Source organism: Pseudopodoces humilis, chromosome 16, assembly GCF_049639895.1.
Source record: "Pseudopodoces humilis isolate 2021_Gansu_Grassland_sample_001 chromosome 16, ASM4963989v1, whole genome shotgun sequence".
Taxonomy (NCBI): Eukaryota; Metazoa; Chordata; class Aves; order Passeriformes; family Paridae; genus Pseudopodoces; species Pseudopodoces humilis.
The window spans coordinates 13,785,470-13,804,832 of record NC_142215.1 but is presented as its reverse complement, the minus strand read 5'-3'; the positions used below and the strand labels follow the sequence as shown (position 1 = coordinate 13,804,832).

The 19,363-nt window shown below is 38.0% G+C and overlaps 1 protein-coding gene across 2 annotated transcripts in view; it reads right to left on the bottom strand.

Moving 5' to 3' along the window:
• The window catches only part of AQP9 (aquaporin 9), a 25,477-nt gene extending 6,114 nt beyond the window's left edge, over nucleotides 1-19,363 (bottom strand). The window contains exons 1-5 of one of the 2 annotated variants that reach the window (XM_005521465.3): nucleotides 19,031-19,363; nucleotides 8,131-8,257; nucleotides 4,344-4,481; nucleotides 2,106-2,224; nucleotides 233-450 (exon numbers count right to left, since the gene is read on the bottom strand). In XM_005521465.3, the coding sequence (XP_005521522.1) occupies nucleotides 233-450; nucleotides 2,106-2,224; nucleotides 4,344-4,481; nucleotides 8,131-8,257; nucleotides 19,031-19,132 (704 nt within the window). In that variant the 5' untranslated portion in view covers nucleotides 19,133-19,363. The other variant, XM_014251276.2, reaches the window with a different exon arrangement.

Below are 19,363 nucleotides of genomic sequence, written 5' to 3'. Positions count from 1 at the left end.
ATTGATATTAGAGATTATGCATGTTTGATTTGCCCTAGGAGCAGGAAATCCTTTTTAAAGCCCAGTTCCTAGAGGATATCTGGCTTAAAGTGCATGAATAGCTGCTTCTGGTATGCAAAGAATTACCTGTATGTATATAAAGTATGACTTGGTACCATGTTGAATCAGGATCTTACTTTCCTAGAAACAATTTTAGCCAGGAGCATTTGACTTCATCTCCAGGCATACTTACGTGAATACTTCCATCCCCCATCCTGCAATAGCTGTGAAGAGCCTTGGGCCAAGATCCCTGGCTGGGTTCATGGCACAGCCACTGTTCATTCCCAAGGAGCAAGTAAGAACAATTATAAGAAGTCCTACTGCAATTGGCTCCAGGCCCTTGGGTACGCTGTTATTTTTGGTGTCAAAAATAGCAAATATAGCCAGAAGAAGAACAGCTGTTGACATCACCTGGCCAAGGCAAAGAAAAGAATATTGAATAAATATGTGTAGATTCTTTCCAATAATGAAAAGAGGGGCTATGGCAGCTCTGTGGATTGGTGTGGCTTAGAGTTGGTATTCAGTTTTATCCCACTATACAGAATAGCAAAACTTGGAACTCGGTGCCTTTCTACTTCACAGTAATGAGAAGTTTTGAAAAGTGTGCTGAAAGACAAAGACAAGAAACGTGCTGAGGGCATTTGAAAAAAAAATAAATCTACAACCAGATGGGGAAAGAACAGAGGATTTAAAATACATTTCTTATGTGAGGTCTAATGCTTTGTTTCTACATTTTTTTTCCTGTCAATTTTACACTTTTATTAACTTAATTTTTGGTGGCTCTGCTGCTATAACAATGCAATCAGTTCCATTGATATAGAAGTGTTTTATGTGACTGTAGTTTATGCTGATAAATTAAATTAGATATGCATCTCTTTATCCAGGTATTGCATAACATCAGAAGAAAAAGTGAAATCTGCAAAGTCAAAACTGAGCAGCTAAAATTAGGAAGTACCCAAGTTAATGTTGCACGTATCACTGTACCATGAACTCTGTATTGCATATGCTAATTGATCTGGAGAAGGAAATTCTCTTGGAATTACTTCAATGCAAGTACAGCTCTGTCGATGTTTTGTCAATGTTGATTTTGCTAATAATTAACTTGATGGGAAAATAGACAAAAGCTTCAGCGATGTCAAACTGTTCAATTTCTATACTGATTTGAAGCTTATGTTTGAGGGGTTTAAAAATTTTTTGTTTTTTGCCTGCTTTTAAGTTTGTTTTGAAACATGCATGGGTAAAAAATATCTTGGGGAAAAATCTGTTGACTGATCCAAAGATCAGAACTGTCTTTCTTACAAAACTTCAAAATAATGTTTAGGTTTTTTTTGAAGCCAGATTGCACAATCTTTTACGTAATGAATTTCTGTGTTGAGGCCATCCCTTGCTTTTCATATGCTTTTCATACCTTACTTATGCAGTATTTATTTCATGTATTCCTGAAGAAGATGGGTAAGTTGATTAGAATTATATGATAAGGTACTTCTGAATTTCTTGAATGAAACTTCATTTTTTTGCTGTTGCATAAGTGGAATTAAAAGACAGCTTAGAAATGAAGTTGAGGATTTTACAGATTCAGTCATTTGAAAAATAAATACTACAAATCTATCTGCAAAAAGAAGGTTAGAGAGAAGGCTTGTGGAAGAAGAAAACTCAATTGTTCAGGGTATGTTAAACTGTCTGCTTAAGCATTATTTAAGGAATAATAGGCCCACAAAATGGGCTGTATTTTGATGTAAATGGACATAACTCTGATGAGATTTATGGAGAAACATTGATTTATGCTGAGCAAAACCTCTTACATATATTGCTTTAAAGACATTTTGAGTGCAACAATTAAGATGATGTATGAGAAAAGAACAACTTGAAATTATTTTGCTTGTAAAATATTGCTAAAATGTAACCCCCTGCAAACAGCATTGCATTCTCATTGTATTGTACAAGGAGACATCTGGCTGAAATGGTGAGGTTTGGCACACTTTTTAGGTCTATGTGGTTTTTACTGCTTGGCTTTACAGGTTTTTTTTATGTTTAATTTGTAGAATTAAGACAGCAAGTGCACTTACCTGATCTGCAAATCCATTTACGAGGGTCAGATAGGGAGCTGGATATGTTGCAAAGATTTGTGCTGTTGCATTAGGTCCTGTGACTTCAAGTTTTCCATCACTATACTCCATAAAGGCATCTATAGAAAAAATCCAGTAACTGCTTGCACTTCTCCATAAACTTTTCTAGGTTTTCTAGGCTAGAATACATGTGATAAATGTGTGCACTTCACATTCTCAACTGGAAATGATCTCTAAGGTCCCTTCCAACCCAAACCATTTGGTGATTCTCTGATGGTTGTTTTCTGGGAGCACCGTTGTTGGATTTGAGGTGATGTACTCCTCCTACCCTCCTGTCTCATCTCTCCTCCTGTGCCTTGATGTACTCATACAGCTTTCCAAACAGGGCTGGTTTTCCCCTGCTCATAGCTCCAAACTCAGTGCCAAGGAGCATTTTCTGATTCTGAATACAGATGTGTTATTCTATGAGAGGTGCTACATTTGTCATGATGACCCATGAAATGCACAGCATCCTGATTGTGCAGTTGTGGATTCCCAGGCACCAGGAGTTACTGCTATTCCATTTGGCAACTATGCAGTTTTAGAAGTAGGAAGATGTTAAGATGGGGTACTCAAATCATCATAGACAGACATGTAACAAACTCTAATCCATCATTTTATTAGTGGATCTGGTGATGGGATGACACTTGTGGATAAGAAATAGCTCCCCATATCCCATGGAAATCATGGTGAGGGTGATAAGTGCCTCCTGAAGCTGGCAGACAAATCTATTTCTCCTTGTTTCTGTTTTTTCTAGCTTTGCTCAGAGCCACAACATGAGTGCAGAGAATTGTAGTTGTTTACATTGATCAGGCTCTCATTTGAAGTGTCAGATAATTCTGTGGCATTTAACAATTACAGGGGAGAAAAAAAAGGGATGATCTCCTATGTCTGTTTTTCTACCAGTGACTTTTCAGTGGACCTCAAAGAGTACATGACAGTCCTGCAAGTTACAGTAAGTAAAGACTACTGAAGAGGTTTGGAAATTAATTAGAGCAAGAGGAGGACTTTAGCAGAGATAGGGATATGAGAAAATCCTGCACTCCTGAATATGAGGAAGATGTCCCTAACCTGGACCTAGGCTTCCTGCTTTGGCTCCCTACCCTACTGCTGCCCTTGTGGCAGAATATAGTAACTCCCCTGTCAACCCCATGTACATGTTAACACACTGCTACATCCTGGCCACAGCCCTAATTCTTGCTGTCAGACTTGAGGAGGACTTAAATTCAGATAGAAATCCTGTTCCAGGATTCCAGTTTCCAAATTCGAACACTAACCTTCAAAAAGTAAACAACTCTCCCCCCCCAAACAAACAAAGAAACACAAAAAACACACCAAGCCCAAAACAGTTATCATGGTTCCTAAAGATTTTCCTCTTCAGGATTACTGTGGGTACTGAGCACTGAGCTGATGTACAGGGTTATTTCCATTTTTGTTCTTCCTCTGCTGCACATGGACCCAGCTTGGTCTGCAGACATAACGGCCACAGGAAAGAGATGTTGGAGGAGATGGGCTGGGCCAGTGGAAGCAGAGTTTTGGAGTAGGGGGTTTGAAGCAACTGACCCAGCTGAGTGCAGTCAGTCAGTTACCTTTTTTTCCTTCTGTGGCACACTGTGTAAAGCCCCCGTGTCTCAAGGATAGGGGTAATTTTTTCCTTTTTCCCTGTCAAATGTGTGACCCCTTTATCACTGTACCTGGAGTTCATTGCCTTGGAGAGTCACCTCTCAAGGGTGGTCTGAGGTTTGGTCAGGAGGGACTTGATCTCATATCCTGTACCCTCAATGAACGATGTTGGTGATTCTTGCCTACAGGCACTTGTAGCAGGTCTTTAATGTTTCTAATTTGCTTGGAAGATGGATAGCCCTATATCCTGGCTATTAAGTAATTTAGAATCCTTACTGAGAAATACATGATCTCAGAGTATCTGATTTCCCATGAATAATTTTTCTAAATATCAGAACATTTCCTGGAGTATTGTTTCAGTAAATTTGTAGGGTACCTGGAATGTTCAAGCCATTGTTTTTCACTTCAAACTCTATATGCGCCTTCCTTTCTTCTTTTATAGCTTTAACTTCATTTGTGCCATTAGCCCTGTGTGAACAAGAGTCCTCTGCCTGCCTGACATTCATTGAAAAATTGGGGCCTTAGAGACTGCCTGACCTCTAGTTTGTCCTGTGAACATGTCTAAGGTGTACTCACTGTAATAAATCCCAAAGACAGCCGCTGCTCCAACAAATGCTCCCAGGAGTTGTGCTAATATGTAAATTGGTAATTTGGTCCATTTTAATCTTCCAGTCACGCACATGGCTAATGAAACAGCTGGGTTTATGTGACCACCTGAAAAATAAATCACAAATTAAGTCATGTGGATGACTCAGATACATGAGAATAGGTGGAGGATTTGTAAAAATGTGGGCACTTTTGAACACCAGAACAGCACATGCTTTTCTAGATGTTATTTTGCAGTTAAATGCTGACTGCAATTAAACTGAAAAAAGTTGGATGTAATCAAATGAGGGAGAGCGAAAGCCACTAAGATCCATCTTTACTCTTGGTGCCTGTGGACTGTGCACTTTATCAGAATGCTGTCCTGGAGTAAGTAATAGACAACTTTTCTAGAAAAATAGTAAATCTGCCCCATTGGTTGTGGTGGGAGGGTCCCCTATTCTGCACCTATTCTCTCTCCTCAAGGCCTTTGGCTTTTTATTTTTAGGGGATGACTGGGGCAGAAGAACATTCCTTTAGTCTCCCAAGCACGTATTATGATTAAGGACTGTTACTGGCTTGAGCATATGTCTTGAGACAGTTCTGGAGTACCTTGGATTTAAGTTATGTTTGTGTCTCTGTCTTCAACCTGGGGTTACTCAGGAACTCAGTTTTCATGGAAACATAATCAAATAATGCTAGGGCTGTCCATTTTCATGTTGGCTGCTGGTGAGCTATGCCTAGATCAGATCTGGGGGCAGGAGTGCATAGTCTTTCACCATGTTTTTATCTAGTTCTTGTGCTTACTGGAAATGTCCATGATAAGGAAACTAATAAAATAGTTAATAATAGTAACAATACAACCAAATAGTAATAAAACAATTCATAATTTGTTCGCTGAAACAAAGTTCAGTTTCCTGTGAAACTTCCTTTTTATGCAGGAGTAGCTACACCTGAACTTACGCATGAAAAAGATTTCAGTAACACTGGAATTCTTTGTGACAATTTTAGTTTCTAAAATACATTTATTGTGTCATATGGTCTCTTTCCTCAACATCTTTGTCAACAAAAATGTTTATTTGTATGCTCTTGGAAAATTTCATTGTTTATAGATACGTGGTTTTGACTTAAGAAATACAAATTGCCAAATAAATGAGCAGGTACTTCTTTGTAATAAATACTGAATAATAAAACCCCCAAATTTTGCAAGGACATAGGATCCTTTGCTTATCTTCCAGATAAAGTCTCATTTCAGTTTCTGTGAATGTCAGAAAAAAATAGCATTTGTCTCTGGTAAAATAACTGAAAGAGCATGTTCTTTATCTCTCAAAGGTTAGTGATGGAGAAAGGGCCTCTATGTAGTTTCTGTGTTTGTTTGCACTTCAGGTCAGTGAGTCATTATCTTATGAAATCCAGGCACCTTTGATACATAATGAACTGACAAACACAGATAACAAGCTGGATAAAACTTTCTTTGTATAATTTCCAAAATGTTGACCTAGTAGCACCAGTCTTGAATTAAAAGTAGAATTCCTCACTGTGTTTCAAATTCTTCAGCAAAGAGAAAGTAGATAGATGGCATCCAATTTAACAGCCCTTCATATGAATTTTGATTAATTGTTGTCTTGTCTTTTGTTCCTTACTCTGGAGAGAATTAATAATTTTCCTTTCTTTCAACACCTGATTTTGATCCCCTCCTGTATATAATACAGGGTGACTATGATGGCCAGAACAAGTCATAATAATATTACAGAGGACTGATTAACATTAAATATGGAAAAGTAAAGTCTAATTGAAGGCTCTCATGCTGACATAGGGGAGTTACAAGATTCTTGGCTCTTTTGCCACTGGTTAAAAAAAAAAGTTCACTTTGGACAGTGTGTTCCTTGTTCTTTTGTAGTTGTAGTGATCACAGTCATGGATTTGAAATGCTAAGTTGGATAAAATAGTGGGAGATTATCTTGATACTGAAGAAAACTGGATGGAAGAAAATTAAAAAGGGGAATTTTCCTAAATAAAAATAGCTCAAATTCACCATGCATGAAGACTATATATTTTGTTACCATCAATTTAGAATTACATAAAGAACTGATGAAAAATATTTTAGCAGTACTTAAACATGAGACTTTGGCCCACGAGCCACAGAAATTGCTAACAAATTCTACATAGGAACTTGTATTCTGAAGTGTCCACTAGTAATAATGTGTTGGATAATAACAGCCTGTTGAAGTATCTGTTCCTATTTTTTCACAGAGAAAATGTACTGCATGCAGAATCCTTTGTCATGGGAAAAACACAGGAAGCACAATACTGCAACAGCTGCAACTGCTCTGCCCTGCTGGGATTGAACTCTAATTTTCTACATAATGATGGAGATGAATATATCCCTTAAAGGTGCAAATGTAGGAAAGGTCTTCACAGGTTTGTTTTCATGGTACTGCATTAGAAAAGTTTAGCTGCCTACACATAAGCCAAGAGCTGTAAGAGCTGTAGTTTAAAGTTGTTCAGATAATAGGAAGCTGTAAGAGCTGTAGTTTAAAGTTGTTCAGATAATAGGAATGTGCTACTGAATTAATTTTGTGTGATATTAAGGAGCAGTTCTGGTCTGTGTCAATGACAGTGACAAGACTGCCTGTTTTATAGAACCTGGAGCACTTTCTAATGTGAAACTTTCTAATGGAAACCTTCTGCATGGTGCCTCTGTAAAAGAATTTGTAAAGAGAAGAGAAATGGCCACAGTAATTTCTGCTACAGCAGCTATTTCAAACGCCCTAATTATACCTAAAGAAATTTGTCCAGACCAACTTAACCCATCTTATGAAGGGTAAGAAATGCCTCTATGAGACCTGGAGTACAAGGGCACCATTTGCTTTAAAAGCAAATATAAACTCTGCATACTGCACAAAGTATTGTGTATTTTCATTCACAGCATTGCTACAATGCTGTTACAACCCATCATTTTCTATTTTAAAGGAAGACTTTAAATGTTAAAAGCAGTTATGCTCATGTTTCTGATCTTAGTTTGGCCAAATTGAATGGTGGAACTGGGAGACAAGGCAGCATCCAATATGGCACTTGTGGACACTGGTTAGTTAGCCCTGCTAACTTAGCCCCAGGACTAAAGAGAGATTCCTGACCAATACCTGTTGAGGAAGTGTAACAGTAGAAATAAAGGGGAAAGGACAATACACCGACAGTGTGTCACTGAATGTATCCCTGGTACTGAATCTTCCTGCTGTTTCTGCTCTGATCTGCTGCTTCTGTGAATAATCAGACAGGAGCAGACTTGCTATTGCCTGTGATAGGATATGAAGAAATAAATTTTACTCTGTAAGGTGAATCTTGGTCATTATATCCATTAGTAGGTCATTCTGCTTTCTGTGTAGCTGGCCACCATTTTATCTGGTGACTGCTGCTCTTCATGGTTCTTTCTTTAAACACAGTGCCTGTTCTGCCCAGGATCATCTCTATTGACAGGATCTTCAAAACACCAAGCAGACTTCTGGTTTGCACAGAACACTTTCCATAAAAGCCAGAGGTCTGCCAAGATTTTCACACTGTGGTTGAGATCAGAATTTGGTGGGACATTTTGTCAAACACAAAGAATAGAAGGAGATAAGAACACACAAGATTTACTAGCAAAATTCTGGTGCAAACTGTGCTGTAATGGTGCTTACCATTGCTAAATTCACAATTGTTTATACCATGAAGTGGAAGCCCTTTAACAGGGGACACCTAACACTGTAGCAATAAATGCTATATAAGAAAAAAGGTCACTTACCAGAAACGCCCCCAGACACGTAGACTGCTATGGTGACTGCCATGGCAAATCCCACTGACACCGTCATGGGCCCTCCGTGCTGTCCTCGGCTGAGCACATTCTGCCCCACACACCCACAGCCAAGGGCCTGCGTTGGAGAGAGAGGTGTAAAACCGTGAGTGCATCTGCCAAATGCTGCTGGGTGTCCTGCTATAGCTGCAAATGCTGTTGAATACTGAAACTGTGCTAGAATTTGTCATGTGCCATTGTTGCCTTTGCTGCAATGAGCACTTGCTTTTTATTTTCCTCGTCTCTGTCACAAGAAAAAAATGTCTGCTAATGACGACCTCTCTCCACACAGAAAACAGTTCTCAGGCACAATGATGGTACACAGATCAGAACTTGGAGCCAGAACAAGATCTCACAGTCTCTACAGCAAAACTCTGCATCTGAAAGTGAAATTAATTCTGTGTGGTAAGTTTTCAGTTCCAGACTGATGTTAAAAGCAATGAAAAATTTACTGTAAAAGTTATGAAAGATGGTTCAAAAAGCTTTTAATGTTAGTGCTGGAACTCTGGATTGAGACAACTTTCTGGCATTTACACCGTGTGTTATTGTTATGCTGACTTTATACCACATATTGCTCTTGCAAAATATTTCACTTGCTCTGGAGCTTCACCAATTAACCGATGTGGAGAGATCTTAATAATTCACATTGAAGAATTCTATGTGGATTTAAACTAGTTTCGGATTTTTTTTGGTTCCTCTCAGAATAAAGTTCAGTAACATGTTTAAATATTTGCTTAAGATGATGTTTATTCAGTCTAAAGCCTCTGCTTACCTTCAAGCATGTTTAGATCCTATTAAAGGTGATAGGAAAGATATTCAGAGGGACAAAAACATTTTAGTTTGAGATAGACTAGCTGATCCATTTCTGTGTCTTTGAAAATCTGCTTTTTAAATATATGCCTATGTGCTCTGCTGAACAAGGAGCCAATGGAAGTTATGGAAGCTCTCAAATAATTTCTATAGTCTGAAAAGTTGCTTCTCTGCAGCTGTAAGTGGTGTGAAACATACCATTTCTGGGATGTGACTAGATTTATCTTGAGAAACCTTAATTGCTTATTTTCACTTGGAAGGCATTTGAATTCAGAAACTGCAAAGTAATGGGAAAATCTCTTTTGCCTTAGGAATAGACTGTACTAAATGATTTGGTGATCAAGGTTTAACAAGCAAGTCCTGCTAGAATAGATGCAATTTAAACAGGCAAAATCATACTTTTGTTTCCATTCTTTCCCCAAGGGTTTTAGCTAATACCAAAATGTGACAGAAAAGTTCACAATAAAATTACACTCTTAACCAGCTTTTTAATGCAGACGGTGTTTCTAAGTGCCCTGAGACTGTGTCATACCCAGGTGCAGCTCTTGCCTTGAGGTCATAATCATGTAAGCAAACAGCTCTGACTGGTGCCAGAGTGTTGCAACTCAGCTTACGTAAGGGTGGGGTGGTGTTAGATAGCCACAGTTTATTGGACTGTATAATTAAAAGCTCCAGGATACAGTGCAAGCTGCAGTCAACTTCTGTGCAATGGACAACACGCACTTGTGTTAGCCATGCTCTCACCTAGCAATGCACTGGTTAGCACAAATGCACATCCAGATTGCAAACTAAAATACATCACACTGGAGCTGTTCACAGCTGAAATTACATTGTTTCTTCATATGAGACAATTCATAATGCATTTATATGTTTAATATGGAAAAAATGGCTATGCTGGAATTCCCAAGAATCTAGAGGAGGTGGAATTAGTATACTCTAGTCATCACTTTCCAGATTTCTCAAAGGGAGTATTCCAGGAAACTGCACCAAGCAAGATTTTGTGAAAGATATGGCTCAGATGAGGAGCAAGCTCAGTAAGCTACTCTGGGCCCCTGCACACACAGGGGTGCAGGTTGAATTCAGGCAACCAGCTCAAACTACAAGTGTAGTGTGCACTAGTGTTGTGAAATGGCATAGGCAAAGCTTTGCAGATTCAAAGAAAAGGCCATCCTTTTAAAAACATTACCTCTTTCTGTAAGAATGATGACAAAAGAAAACAGGGGTAGAGGAGATGCTTATAGAAGAGGATAGGGGATAGCAACATCTGTGTATATTAACTACAAATTCACAAGAAAAGGGAAGGAAATAAGGGAGGGAGGCTGTGGCCTCCCTTCCTTTATTACCAGAACTGAGGAGAGTCATACAGAAATAGCTGTGTAGTCCACTTGCATTGTGGCTCCTGCTCTGCAGGTGTTAGGGAAATATGCAGCTACAGATGCTCCATTTTTGTGCTAACCAGTCTCTCTCCTTCGACAGAGATGTGTGAGCCAGCTGGAACACAGCTGCACCCAGTGGGACCTGCTCATGTACAATGACTAAATGCTACTGCAGGCACAGTCAGTGTGTGCCCATCCAGGGAGGGGAAAACTGGGAACTGAGCCTGCAGATCAAGCATGTCTCACTGTAATACTTCTCCATTTGCTGACCTTTGAAGAAGGAGAGAAAAAGTTGCCTCATACCTAGTGTAATTAGGTTGGTGCAACTGGAAACTATCACCTAATCATGTAATTACACAAACAGCAATTTAATACCTTGTAAGTCTTTGCTTGACTGAGTTAAGACTAACTACATCATTGAACTGTAATTAAATATTGTAAGATTTTAGGGCAAGCTCAGCCATCAGTTGCACCCACAAAACTCATTGATCGAAGCACATGGAATTAATGGGAGTTTAATTTACAGTAGAATATAACCAGATCTCTTTATCTTGTCTATCTTATGTTACCAGGTTTTCCTCTCAGCAGTTGTCTAATAGCCTGCTTAAAATTACTGGAGTACTTTCAGCACTGACGTTTTTTTGTTCATAGAGTCATTAGATTACTGTCCTAAAGAACATGCTTGGGTGGGGAATAGCTGTCTGATTCTTCTCTGCCAAAAGAACTTGCTTCATAACCCATTAGATCCTTCTCTTTGTCTTGGATAACAAGGCTAAGGTTAGGAAAGGAAAACAGTTGACCTTCAATGAGTGTAAGGTCCTATTACTGACTGGAAGCTTGCAGGACTTTCTGTAACCCACTCATCAGAGAGACAAAAAATTATTCTGCCTCCATCTTACTATTTTCAGGATTTTTCCAAATGTTTGTAATAGCATTTTTCAGTGTAAATAGGATTTCTGCAAGATCTGAAACCACAATTTTAGTGGATCTACATGGCCAATAAAGTTTTCGACATCTTAAAGAATGCTTATATAAAAAAATCCCCCTTCTTATCACACAGTCCTAGAAGTGGTGTGCATTTATAGCCAGACCCTCTGACTGTCAGATTAAAGAGGCAAATAAGCTTTTTAGCAATGTGGAGACAATGAGCTGTGCCATGTTGGACATTCCCAGGTCCAGCTGTGGTGACACACACCTGCAGTGTTCCATAGGTATCCCTGCAGGCAGAGTGTGGCCTCAATGGCTGCACAGCTGATGATGCTGAGTACAGGAATTCAATGTGTTATAAGGAATACAGTCAGCAGTTGCAAAAAAAAAAAAAAATTAGTATTTAATCATAAACTGCTCACTTTCAGTCATGAAATGCTAGAAAACAGTGGCTGCATTTGCCCTTCCTTGCAGGTAGGGACCTGTGCCCATGAAAAATTTGCAGTATTCTTCATGATGTACTGTAGTCTTGTGCAGTTCTCTTACCCAACATTAATATTTCCAAATAGGATTAGCTACTTTTAAAAGTAGTAAATAAGCTTTTCAGTTTGAGGTGTGCTAAATTGGCAGTGTCTTCCTAAGGGAGTGTGTTTTGGAACTCGCTTTCATTTCCACCTCCTTCATTTACAGAGCAAGTCTGCAAGTCTGCTTAAGAATTTACCTGTTGAATTTCATAATAAAGTGTTTTATAATATTTATAATTGTATATATTTATAATATATTTTTATTTATAATATTAGAAACTCTTTCCTAATACAGAGATGTATTTTTGCTGTGTATTACATAGGATCTTAATTCAGATAGGGTTCCTAAGCATTCTTTCAACAGGGACAGTAATTCTAAAAGCAACAAAAACAGAGACATGGTAGATCTTCTAAAATTCAGGGCATTAGCTCTGCAAGAATTTAAGTTACAGGAAAACCCTTTCAGGAAAGACCAGTCCTCATCCAATTTAATGTTTAATATTTGCTGTATTTTGTTAAATAAGAGAGTATTTAAGCTTTTAAAGGTGAGATAAAAATACAGCTTACCAGTCAAGTAATTTCTAAATACCTTAAAAGCACACAGCTCTTATTTTATCATTAATAAAATGTTTTGGTGGGTGGGGAGGATTTCTGTTATTATTTAATCAAGCTTAGAGCAATAAAAAGACACTATATCTGTTCTCATGATTATCTTCTGGGAAACAAATAATATTCTCTTGGGTTCAGATAGATTTAAATTTTTTTTCATTTAAATAAGGGGTGAAAAAACCCCAAATCCTTATCATTTAATTAATTAAATAGTATAGACATAAGTCTTAAAATTATTGCCATTGTGAAACCATTTTCTAGTGAAAGAAAGCATTACTACTTGGACACATGATTGTAAATTTAATAAAAACTTTGGATCATTTCTATATAGAGAACTTTTAAAACATTTTAATATCAGGTTCAAATTTCTTTGTGGGGGAAAAAAAAGTGAAATTATTGAGGGACAGACTATGCTGTGTTATATAAACTGATGCTTTTAAATGTTATTATTGCTTTTGCATATGCAATAGGAGACAAATAAAAGTTTGAAATCACCTAGAGAGAATGCAAAAGTCTGCATTTTCTCATATTTTATTATGATTAATGTTGCACTCTTCATCCTGAAATGTTAAATGCTTTTCTTTCCTGAATTATAGAGGGCAACTGGTTTGAGTTACTTTCTTCAGTGAAGACTGTTTTTATTTTCTTATTAATTTTTAGAAATTCAGGAAAGGAAATGTAATGAGATATTCAGACACAAATTTTCAGGAGTTAAACATTGCCTGTTGTATCAGGGCTAGAAAGAAAAGGCCAGGCAAAGGAACAAAATCTTACCTTGAAGAGAAAAAGAACCTATTCAGGTGCTGCTTCCCTCCCACCCTACTCATTTGTTCTTGAGCTGTAATACTTTGCTTCCTACCCCAGCTGAAAAGCTTTAAATCTTTCTAAACTCCTAAAATATGTTCAGTCTCTGCACCAACTCTCAGGGAATTGTAGCATTGAGAAAGTGTGCAAGAGTGAGCATTGCAGGCTGAGAAAGGAGGTTTTCTGTCCTCTCCTTGGAGTACAAGGGTACATGTACCTTTTCTTTTACTCATTCCTTTGGGTGTGAAACAGAGGGGCTGGATCTTTGCTGTGCATGGGTTATCTGTTTGCTAATCTGTTTGCTGTTGAAAAAAAAAAAAGCTGAATGTTTTTAATAGTAAAGAAATGTGTGAAGAATGGGTGAGAGGAACTGAGTCACGTTTGCCTTTAAACAGGACTATGGATGGGAGAGCTTCCTAGAATTCACTTTCAACCAGAATGGTTCATTGAGCTGTTGAGATTGCAAAGATATAAACTCACTGCATAGCACAAACTACATTTATTGTCTTTTATTCTGTTCTCCAACTGTTTATGACAGCTTAAAAAAATTATTACTTTTATTACCTTTCTTTTATTTGGTGAAACTTTTGAAAAAACACCTTGTAAATTTGTGTCTGTAAAACATAAATTCAAATGTTGCACTCACAGTTGAATGTTGGAAAGATGTGAGTATTCTGTAAGTCTCAGGCAGAGGTGCTCACGCTTCAGTCCTATAGATGTAAACTTTCTGGGAAAAAGGGTATCCACAGAAAAAGGTTTTGGGAAATTAGGTTCAACTTACTGAAACCTCTTAATTAAACAATGAGTGCTGAGTTACGTGCTGGGGCTGACCTTGCAAAAATGAAGGTAATTTTCTTCAAACCTTTAATGTAACACAACATCTGAGTCACTTAAGAGTTTGAAATATCATATATTGGGAAACCTAAGTTTGGATGGAAAACAAAATTTCCCATGATTTTTCAGAATTATTTGCTGCCATAAATATTTTGGGGTAAAAGAAAAATTAGCTAACCTTCCCTTCAAATTTTTCACACTGCTAAATATTCAGTGGAATTAAAGAATGGCTTCTAAAACTGAAGGGCTGGCTAGAATAAAACCTGATTCTGATAATAATAAGATTATAAAAATAACACCAGTATGCAAGAACACCTCCTTAACCTTGGTACAGCTAAGGGTCTTTGTTACCCCTTTTTCTTCTGTTTGCAATGCTTATTTAACACAGTTTCAAAAAGAAGAAGAGTTTGTATATCTTCACCAGAATCATTAGCAAAATGTAATGCCATCAAAATATATGCAACTATATTTCATTAGATTAATGAGTGGCATCTACTGTTTATTGGTTGTACTATATTATTGCTGCTAGAGACCCAAATGTATGGATCTCAGACACCAGAGCTGTTTTTCAAAGTGCAAACACAGCTAAGGCTCACGGTATTTGTAGCATTATGTAATATTTTAAAAGCTGAGTGACAGATCAAAATACCAATTATAAATAAATTTTAATACTCTCTTATCTAGCATTGACAAACTTCAGTTCACTAAGAGCTAATTATACAAGATTCTGTACTCCAGGAAATTCTTTGCTGATGGCAAACAAGGCAGCTGTTAGAAGGTGCTGATGTTTAATTTTTAACCTTAGACAAAACTTGCTGTAATTTTATCCAATGCAAAAAAATATCCCTTTCACAAAAATTTAGAACTTGGAATTTATCTTTGTTTAAAATTTCTAAGTAGTGGTTGTGTGTTAAATGTTAAACACTTATTTAAGGAGCAAAGGAGCAAAAGCTGTTTGCTTTCATGTAATAACGTCATGTAATAAAAATTCTAATGCATGTTTAAAATAAGGGATATATGTTACCCTACAGTGTTGTAATTAACGTGCACTGGAATGCAAGACCACAAAAAGTAGATATAGAAAAGTTGTATAGATTTTAATCTTATGGGTTTAGCAGATCCATATAATGCCAGTCTTAAAGATTTTTCTGATGAGGCTCAACTGCAACAGAACAGGAGTGATAACTTGCATAATGAAGTGTTCAGAATATGAAAACAAGACTAAAATATGAAAACAAGACTAAAATATTTTGGTGATAAATAGGTTTCCTCATTAGCTGGACTGTTTCAGGGTTCTGGTGTATTCTGTTCATGCTTGTGCCCTGAATCCTCTAAGCACACACAAACATTTGCTTCAATGGGAGTTGCAAGAGGATCCTGACCTCCAGCTGGAGACCAGGCTTATAGGAAAATATATATATATATATATATATGTATCTGTATATATTAGGAGCACATTTACTCCCCACTTGTATTTATATGCTAAATGGAAGCCTGTGTTTTGTCTCAGCAGGGAAATGTATGCTGCTCTGGCCTCAGGAGATCCTGGCTCCTGTGCAGCTCCTTTTTGGGAAACTCTGTTCAGTAAGACGCTCTTGAGAGTGAAAATGAAATACAAACTGTGTTAGGTGAGCAGTAGCTGTTAAAGGAAGCCACATGGCCTATTTGGCATATCTTTTTGGAACTGTTTCAATTCAGATATACTTAATGGTGCAAGTCAGAGTAAATCCCATTTTGAGCAACGCAGTCAAGTTCCAAAGAGGAAAAATGGAGAGAAGCATGATTCAAAGCAGAGAGGCAGTTGGATAGGTGAGCTGCAGCCAGACTAAAAAACCACATAAACCATCTATCTGATGCAGCGTGGCTTCCTGACTCTTATGTGTTGGCACACAGGTACTGACTCCCAGATTAACTCACAGAAGTCCCAAGAGGACATGTACTGAACCAGGAAACATGATGGAGAACAGAAAGCTCCCTAGAGAGCTCTTCCTCAAGGGAGACCTTGGGGGAAGGTCCCAGACCTTGGGGGAAGGTCCTCAGCAGAAGGCTGAGACTATCTGAGTGTGTGTGCACTGGCTCTCAGCCACCATGGTGCAAACAGGCAGGAGTTCTCCCACCTCAGGATGCTTCCGGGCTCCTGGTGTTTCGTGTTTCTTACTGAAATTGGGTGCTTTGCTAAGCAGAGAGCATGGCTCACATGGGCTGTGCCTGTATTATCAAGTTGTATAATGTAAGCACCTGAGAACATGACTGTCGGTCTTTCAGGAGGGATTACTCACTTGGAGCATCTCCAGTCAGATCCACTGGACTGAGCATACATTAATGGTCAGTACATTTCCTGTGATTCTGGAGCTCACCTTCTACTTTATTTTAACCTGGAAAGAATTCTGTCTACGTGCTCTGACTCCATGCTGCAAGGCAAAATGCAGCATGTTAAGTAGGGCTGACCAGGAGATATTATCCAAATTGTGTGCCCAGTGCCTTTCTCAAGACTTGTTGGGTCAAATCTATCTGACATTGCAAGCCACACCCTTCACACACTGAGGTGAAGGCTGGGTTTTTGTCTGATGAGTGATTCAACTTTCTAGACTTCCTCTTTGGAAAACAATATTGCAAGGCTAAGAGTAACTAAAGATGGTAGTTTAGGCTCCTATTACTGTGTAGCTTGTGATGTTATTCTCCAGAAAAATTAGCAATAGGGTGATTTGGAGGGACAGAGTTTCACCGCACTAACTCCCAGGGGTGGGTCCCAGATTTAGGCGTGGTCAGTTAGCATTGGCTACCAGACAGAGCCTGTGGGTAACAGAAATGCTGTCTCAGCCTGGCTTCCTGGCACAGGTGCTCTCCACAGTCTCTAAACCCCATCCCAGCAACCCAAAATGGCTTTCAGCAAAGACATGAATCAACTGTGCTGTAGGCTGTGAACTCTCCTCTCAATTTGTAACAGCTTTGCCACACAGTTCTTACACTGTCCTATTACCATAACTTCTTTTGCATACACACTGTTTTTCAAGGATTTTTGTCCTCTGACTTACCAGGGTGCCCCTTTCATTAGCTCCAATTTAAATTAAGGGTTTAATATTTATCTGTACTTTAAGTGCTTAGTAGCTGACAAAGCTTAATAGGAACAGCAATAAATAGAATGGCAGATACTAGATTGAAAAAGACCTTTGAGATCATCAAGTCCAACCTATTACCTAACAACACCTCAACAACTAAACCATGGCACTGAGTGCCACATCTAATCTTTTTTTAAACATCTCCAGGGACAGTGATTCCACCACCTCCTTTGGGCAGGTGATTCCAGTGCCCAATCATTCTTTCAGTGAAGAATTTTTTTCCTGATGTGTAATCTAAACTTCCCCTGCACAGCTTAAGATAACAGCAGAAAAGGCAGTTTCTTCACATAAACACTTCATACTGCTGCTAACTTGTGCAGTCTAAACACAAGTTGAGGTATCCAAGCACTGAGAAAGCTGCAGTTTAATCCAGGTGAGGCTCTTTCTGTTTTAAACCAAGGCTGAAACTAGGAAAGGTAAGAGAAATGATAAAGAAATTGTCAACAACAATTTTGTAGCTTCATTTTCTACTACACTCATATGGTGAATATACTAGAAAATGGGATCTGGGTTTGCATTTCCTTTCTAGCCTTGTGCAGCAGGACATTAAATAATAGCATTTGCAGTCTAATCTGCACTTTAATATGTTTTCTTCTCTTGCTTAATTTTATTAATGGAAAGAGGAGGAGGATCTTGTGGCGAGAGTACTGGAAGTCAGGTGATGTGGGTTATATTCAGAGATCTGCCACAAGCTTCCTGTGCAGGCTGCCATAATCAGGTTTGCTAATATACAAAATGAAGATAATGACATTTCCCCTCCTTACCAGGGTGTTGTGACACTTAATTCATTAATGTTTGTAAAGTGCTCTGTGCTCCTTCCTTCAAAATGTGCTTCTTACTGTAATAATGTCTTATGGATGATATTAAATTTGAGAATAATGTTATTTTAGTGACGGCATACTTCACTTGGCTGAAGTGTAGTAAGGACCATAATTTCCAGTATTTTATGAGCTACTGGAATTTTTAGATGACTTACTTGAAATTTAGCTAATATAGTTACAGTTGTAAAACCTATGTCAGTACTGTGTCTGCTGCTTTTTATTTTACCTTTTTCATTATGATGTAATATTTAATAATAAGCAAGACTGAGTTGTCCAGACTAAAATAAAGAGTCTAGCTGCTTGATTTTTAGCTCTGCTACAGAGCCTGCTCTCTCCCTAGTGAGTCACAGTCCCAATGCAAAATGCCCAGAAAAACTGAGCAAGAAATTAGGTTAAAAAAAAAAGGGGAGGGGTATAAAAATGGGAACTTTAGGTATTTATCTAAGTTGTAGCAGTACTATAGGATCAAATAATATATGTATAATTTATGTAGTACAGTTAAAAACGAAACAAAAAATTGTTCACTTACAAAATCTCTGGAGGTTTGTCAATACAACTCCAAATAAATTCAATACAAATCACAAAGCTAAATATTGCATAGGAAAGCAACTCAACTAAAATTTTCTAAACATGCAGTACAATATGTTTGTTAATGTAAACAGAATTTGTGCATAAAATGAACTCCTAAAATGAGTTTTTAAGAAACAGGAGAGTATTAACAACATTCATTGTGCATATCTGGATTGTTCAGAACATGCTCCTTCACTGAAATTCCACTCCTAGATGAAGTCTAATGCCAATCAGACAATTGTAATACGTAAAACTATCTGGTTTTTATAGGCAGTGATAATTACATGGGGTGAAGAAAGGAGTTATACACTTACCGTCACAGGAGCTATTCATTCATGCTGTGCATGGTCAGGCTGTAACCTCGCTGCTGGCACAGTACAAGAAAAATGTACATGTCCCCTTACAAGCACTGTCCAACATTAGATTAGTAGGAAGAAAGGAAAGCAGCTGACACTTACTATCAGTATAAAAGTTCCCAGGAACTCTGAGAGGGCTTCTTTAACCAGGCTGTTCTTCAAGGAAAATTTCTCCTTTAAACTTCTTTTGCTTTTCTGGCTCATTTTGGCTTCCTCTATTGCTCTGGTGCCCTAGTTACAAATACACACAAAATTTGTTCTGTATTTGTCCCTGCTTCAGCTGAACTTTGACACTTTTACTTAAACATTGAAATATGAGATTTCATCCTCCACAGCCAGTGAAATCATCTGACTGCAGGCTTTGACAGAACCAACTCAACATGCCCTAACAATTCATCATGGGTTTGTCATTCTATCCCTTCTCTGAGTGCATTC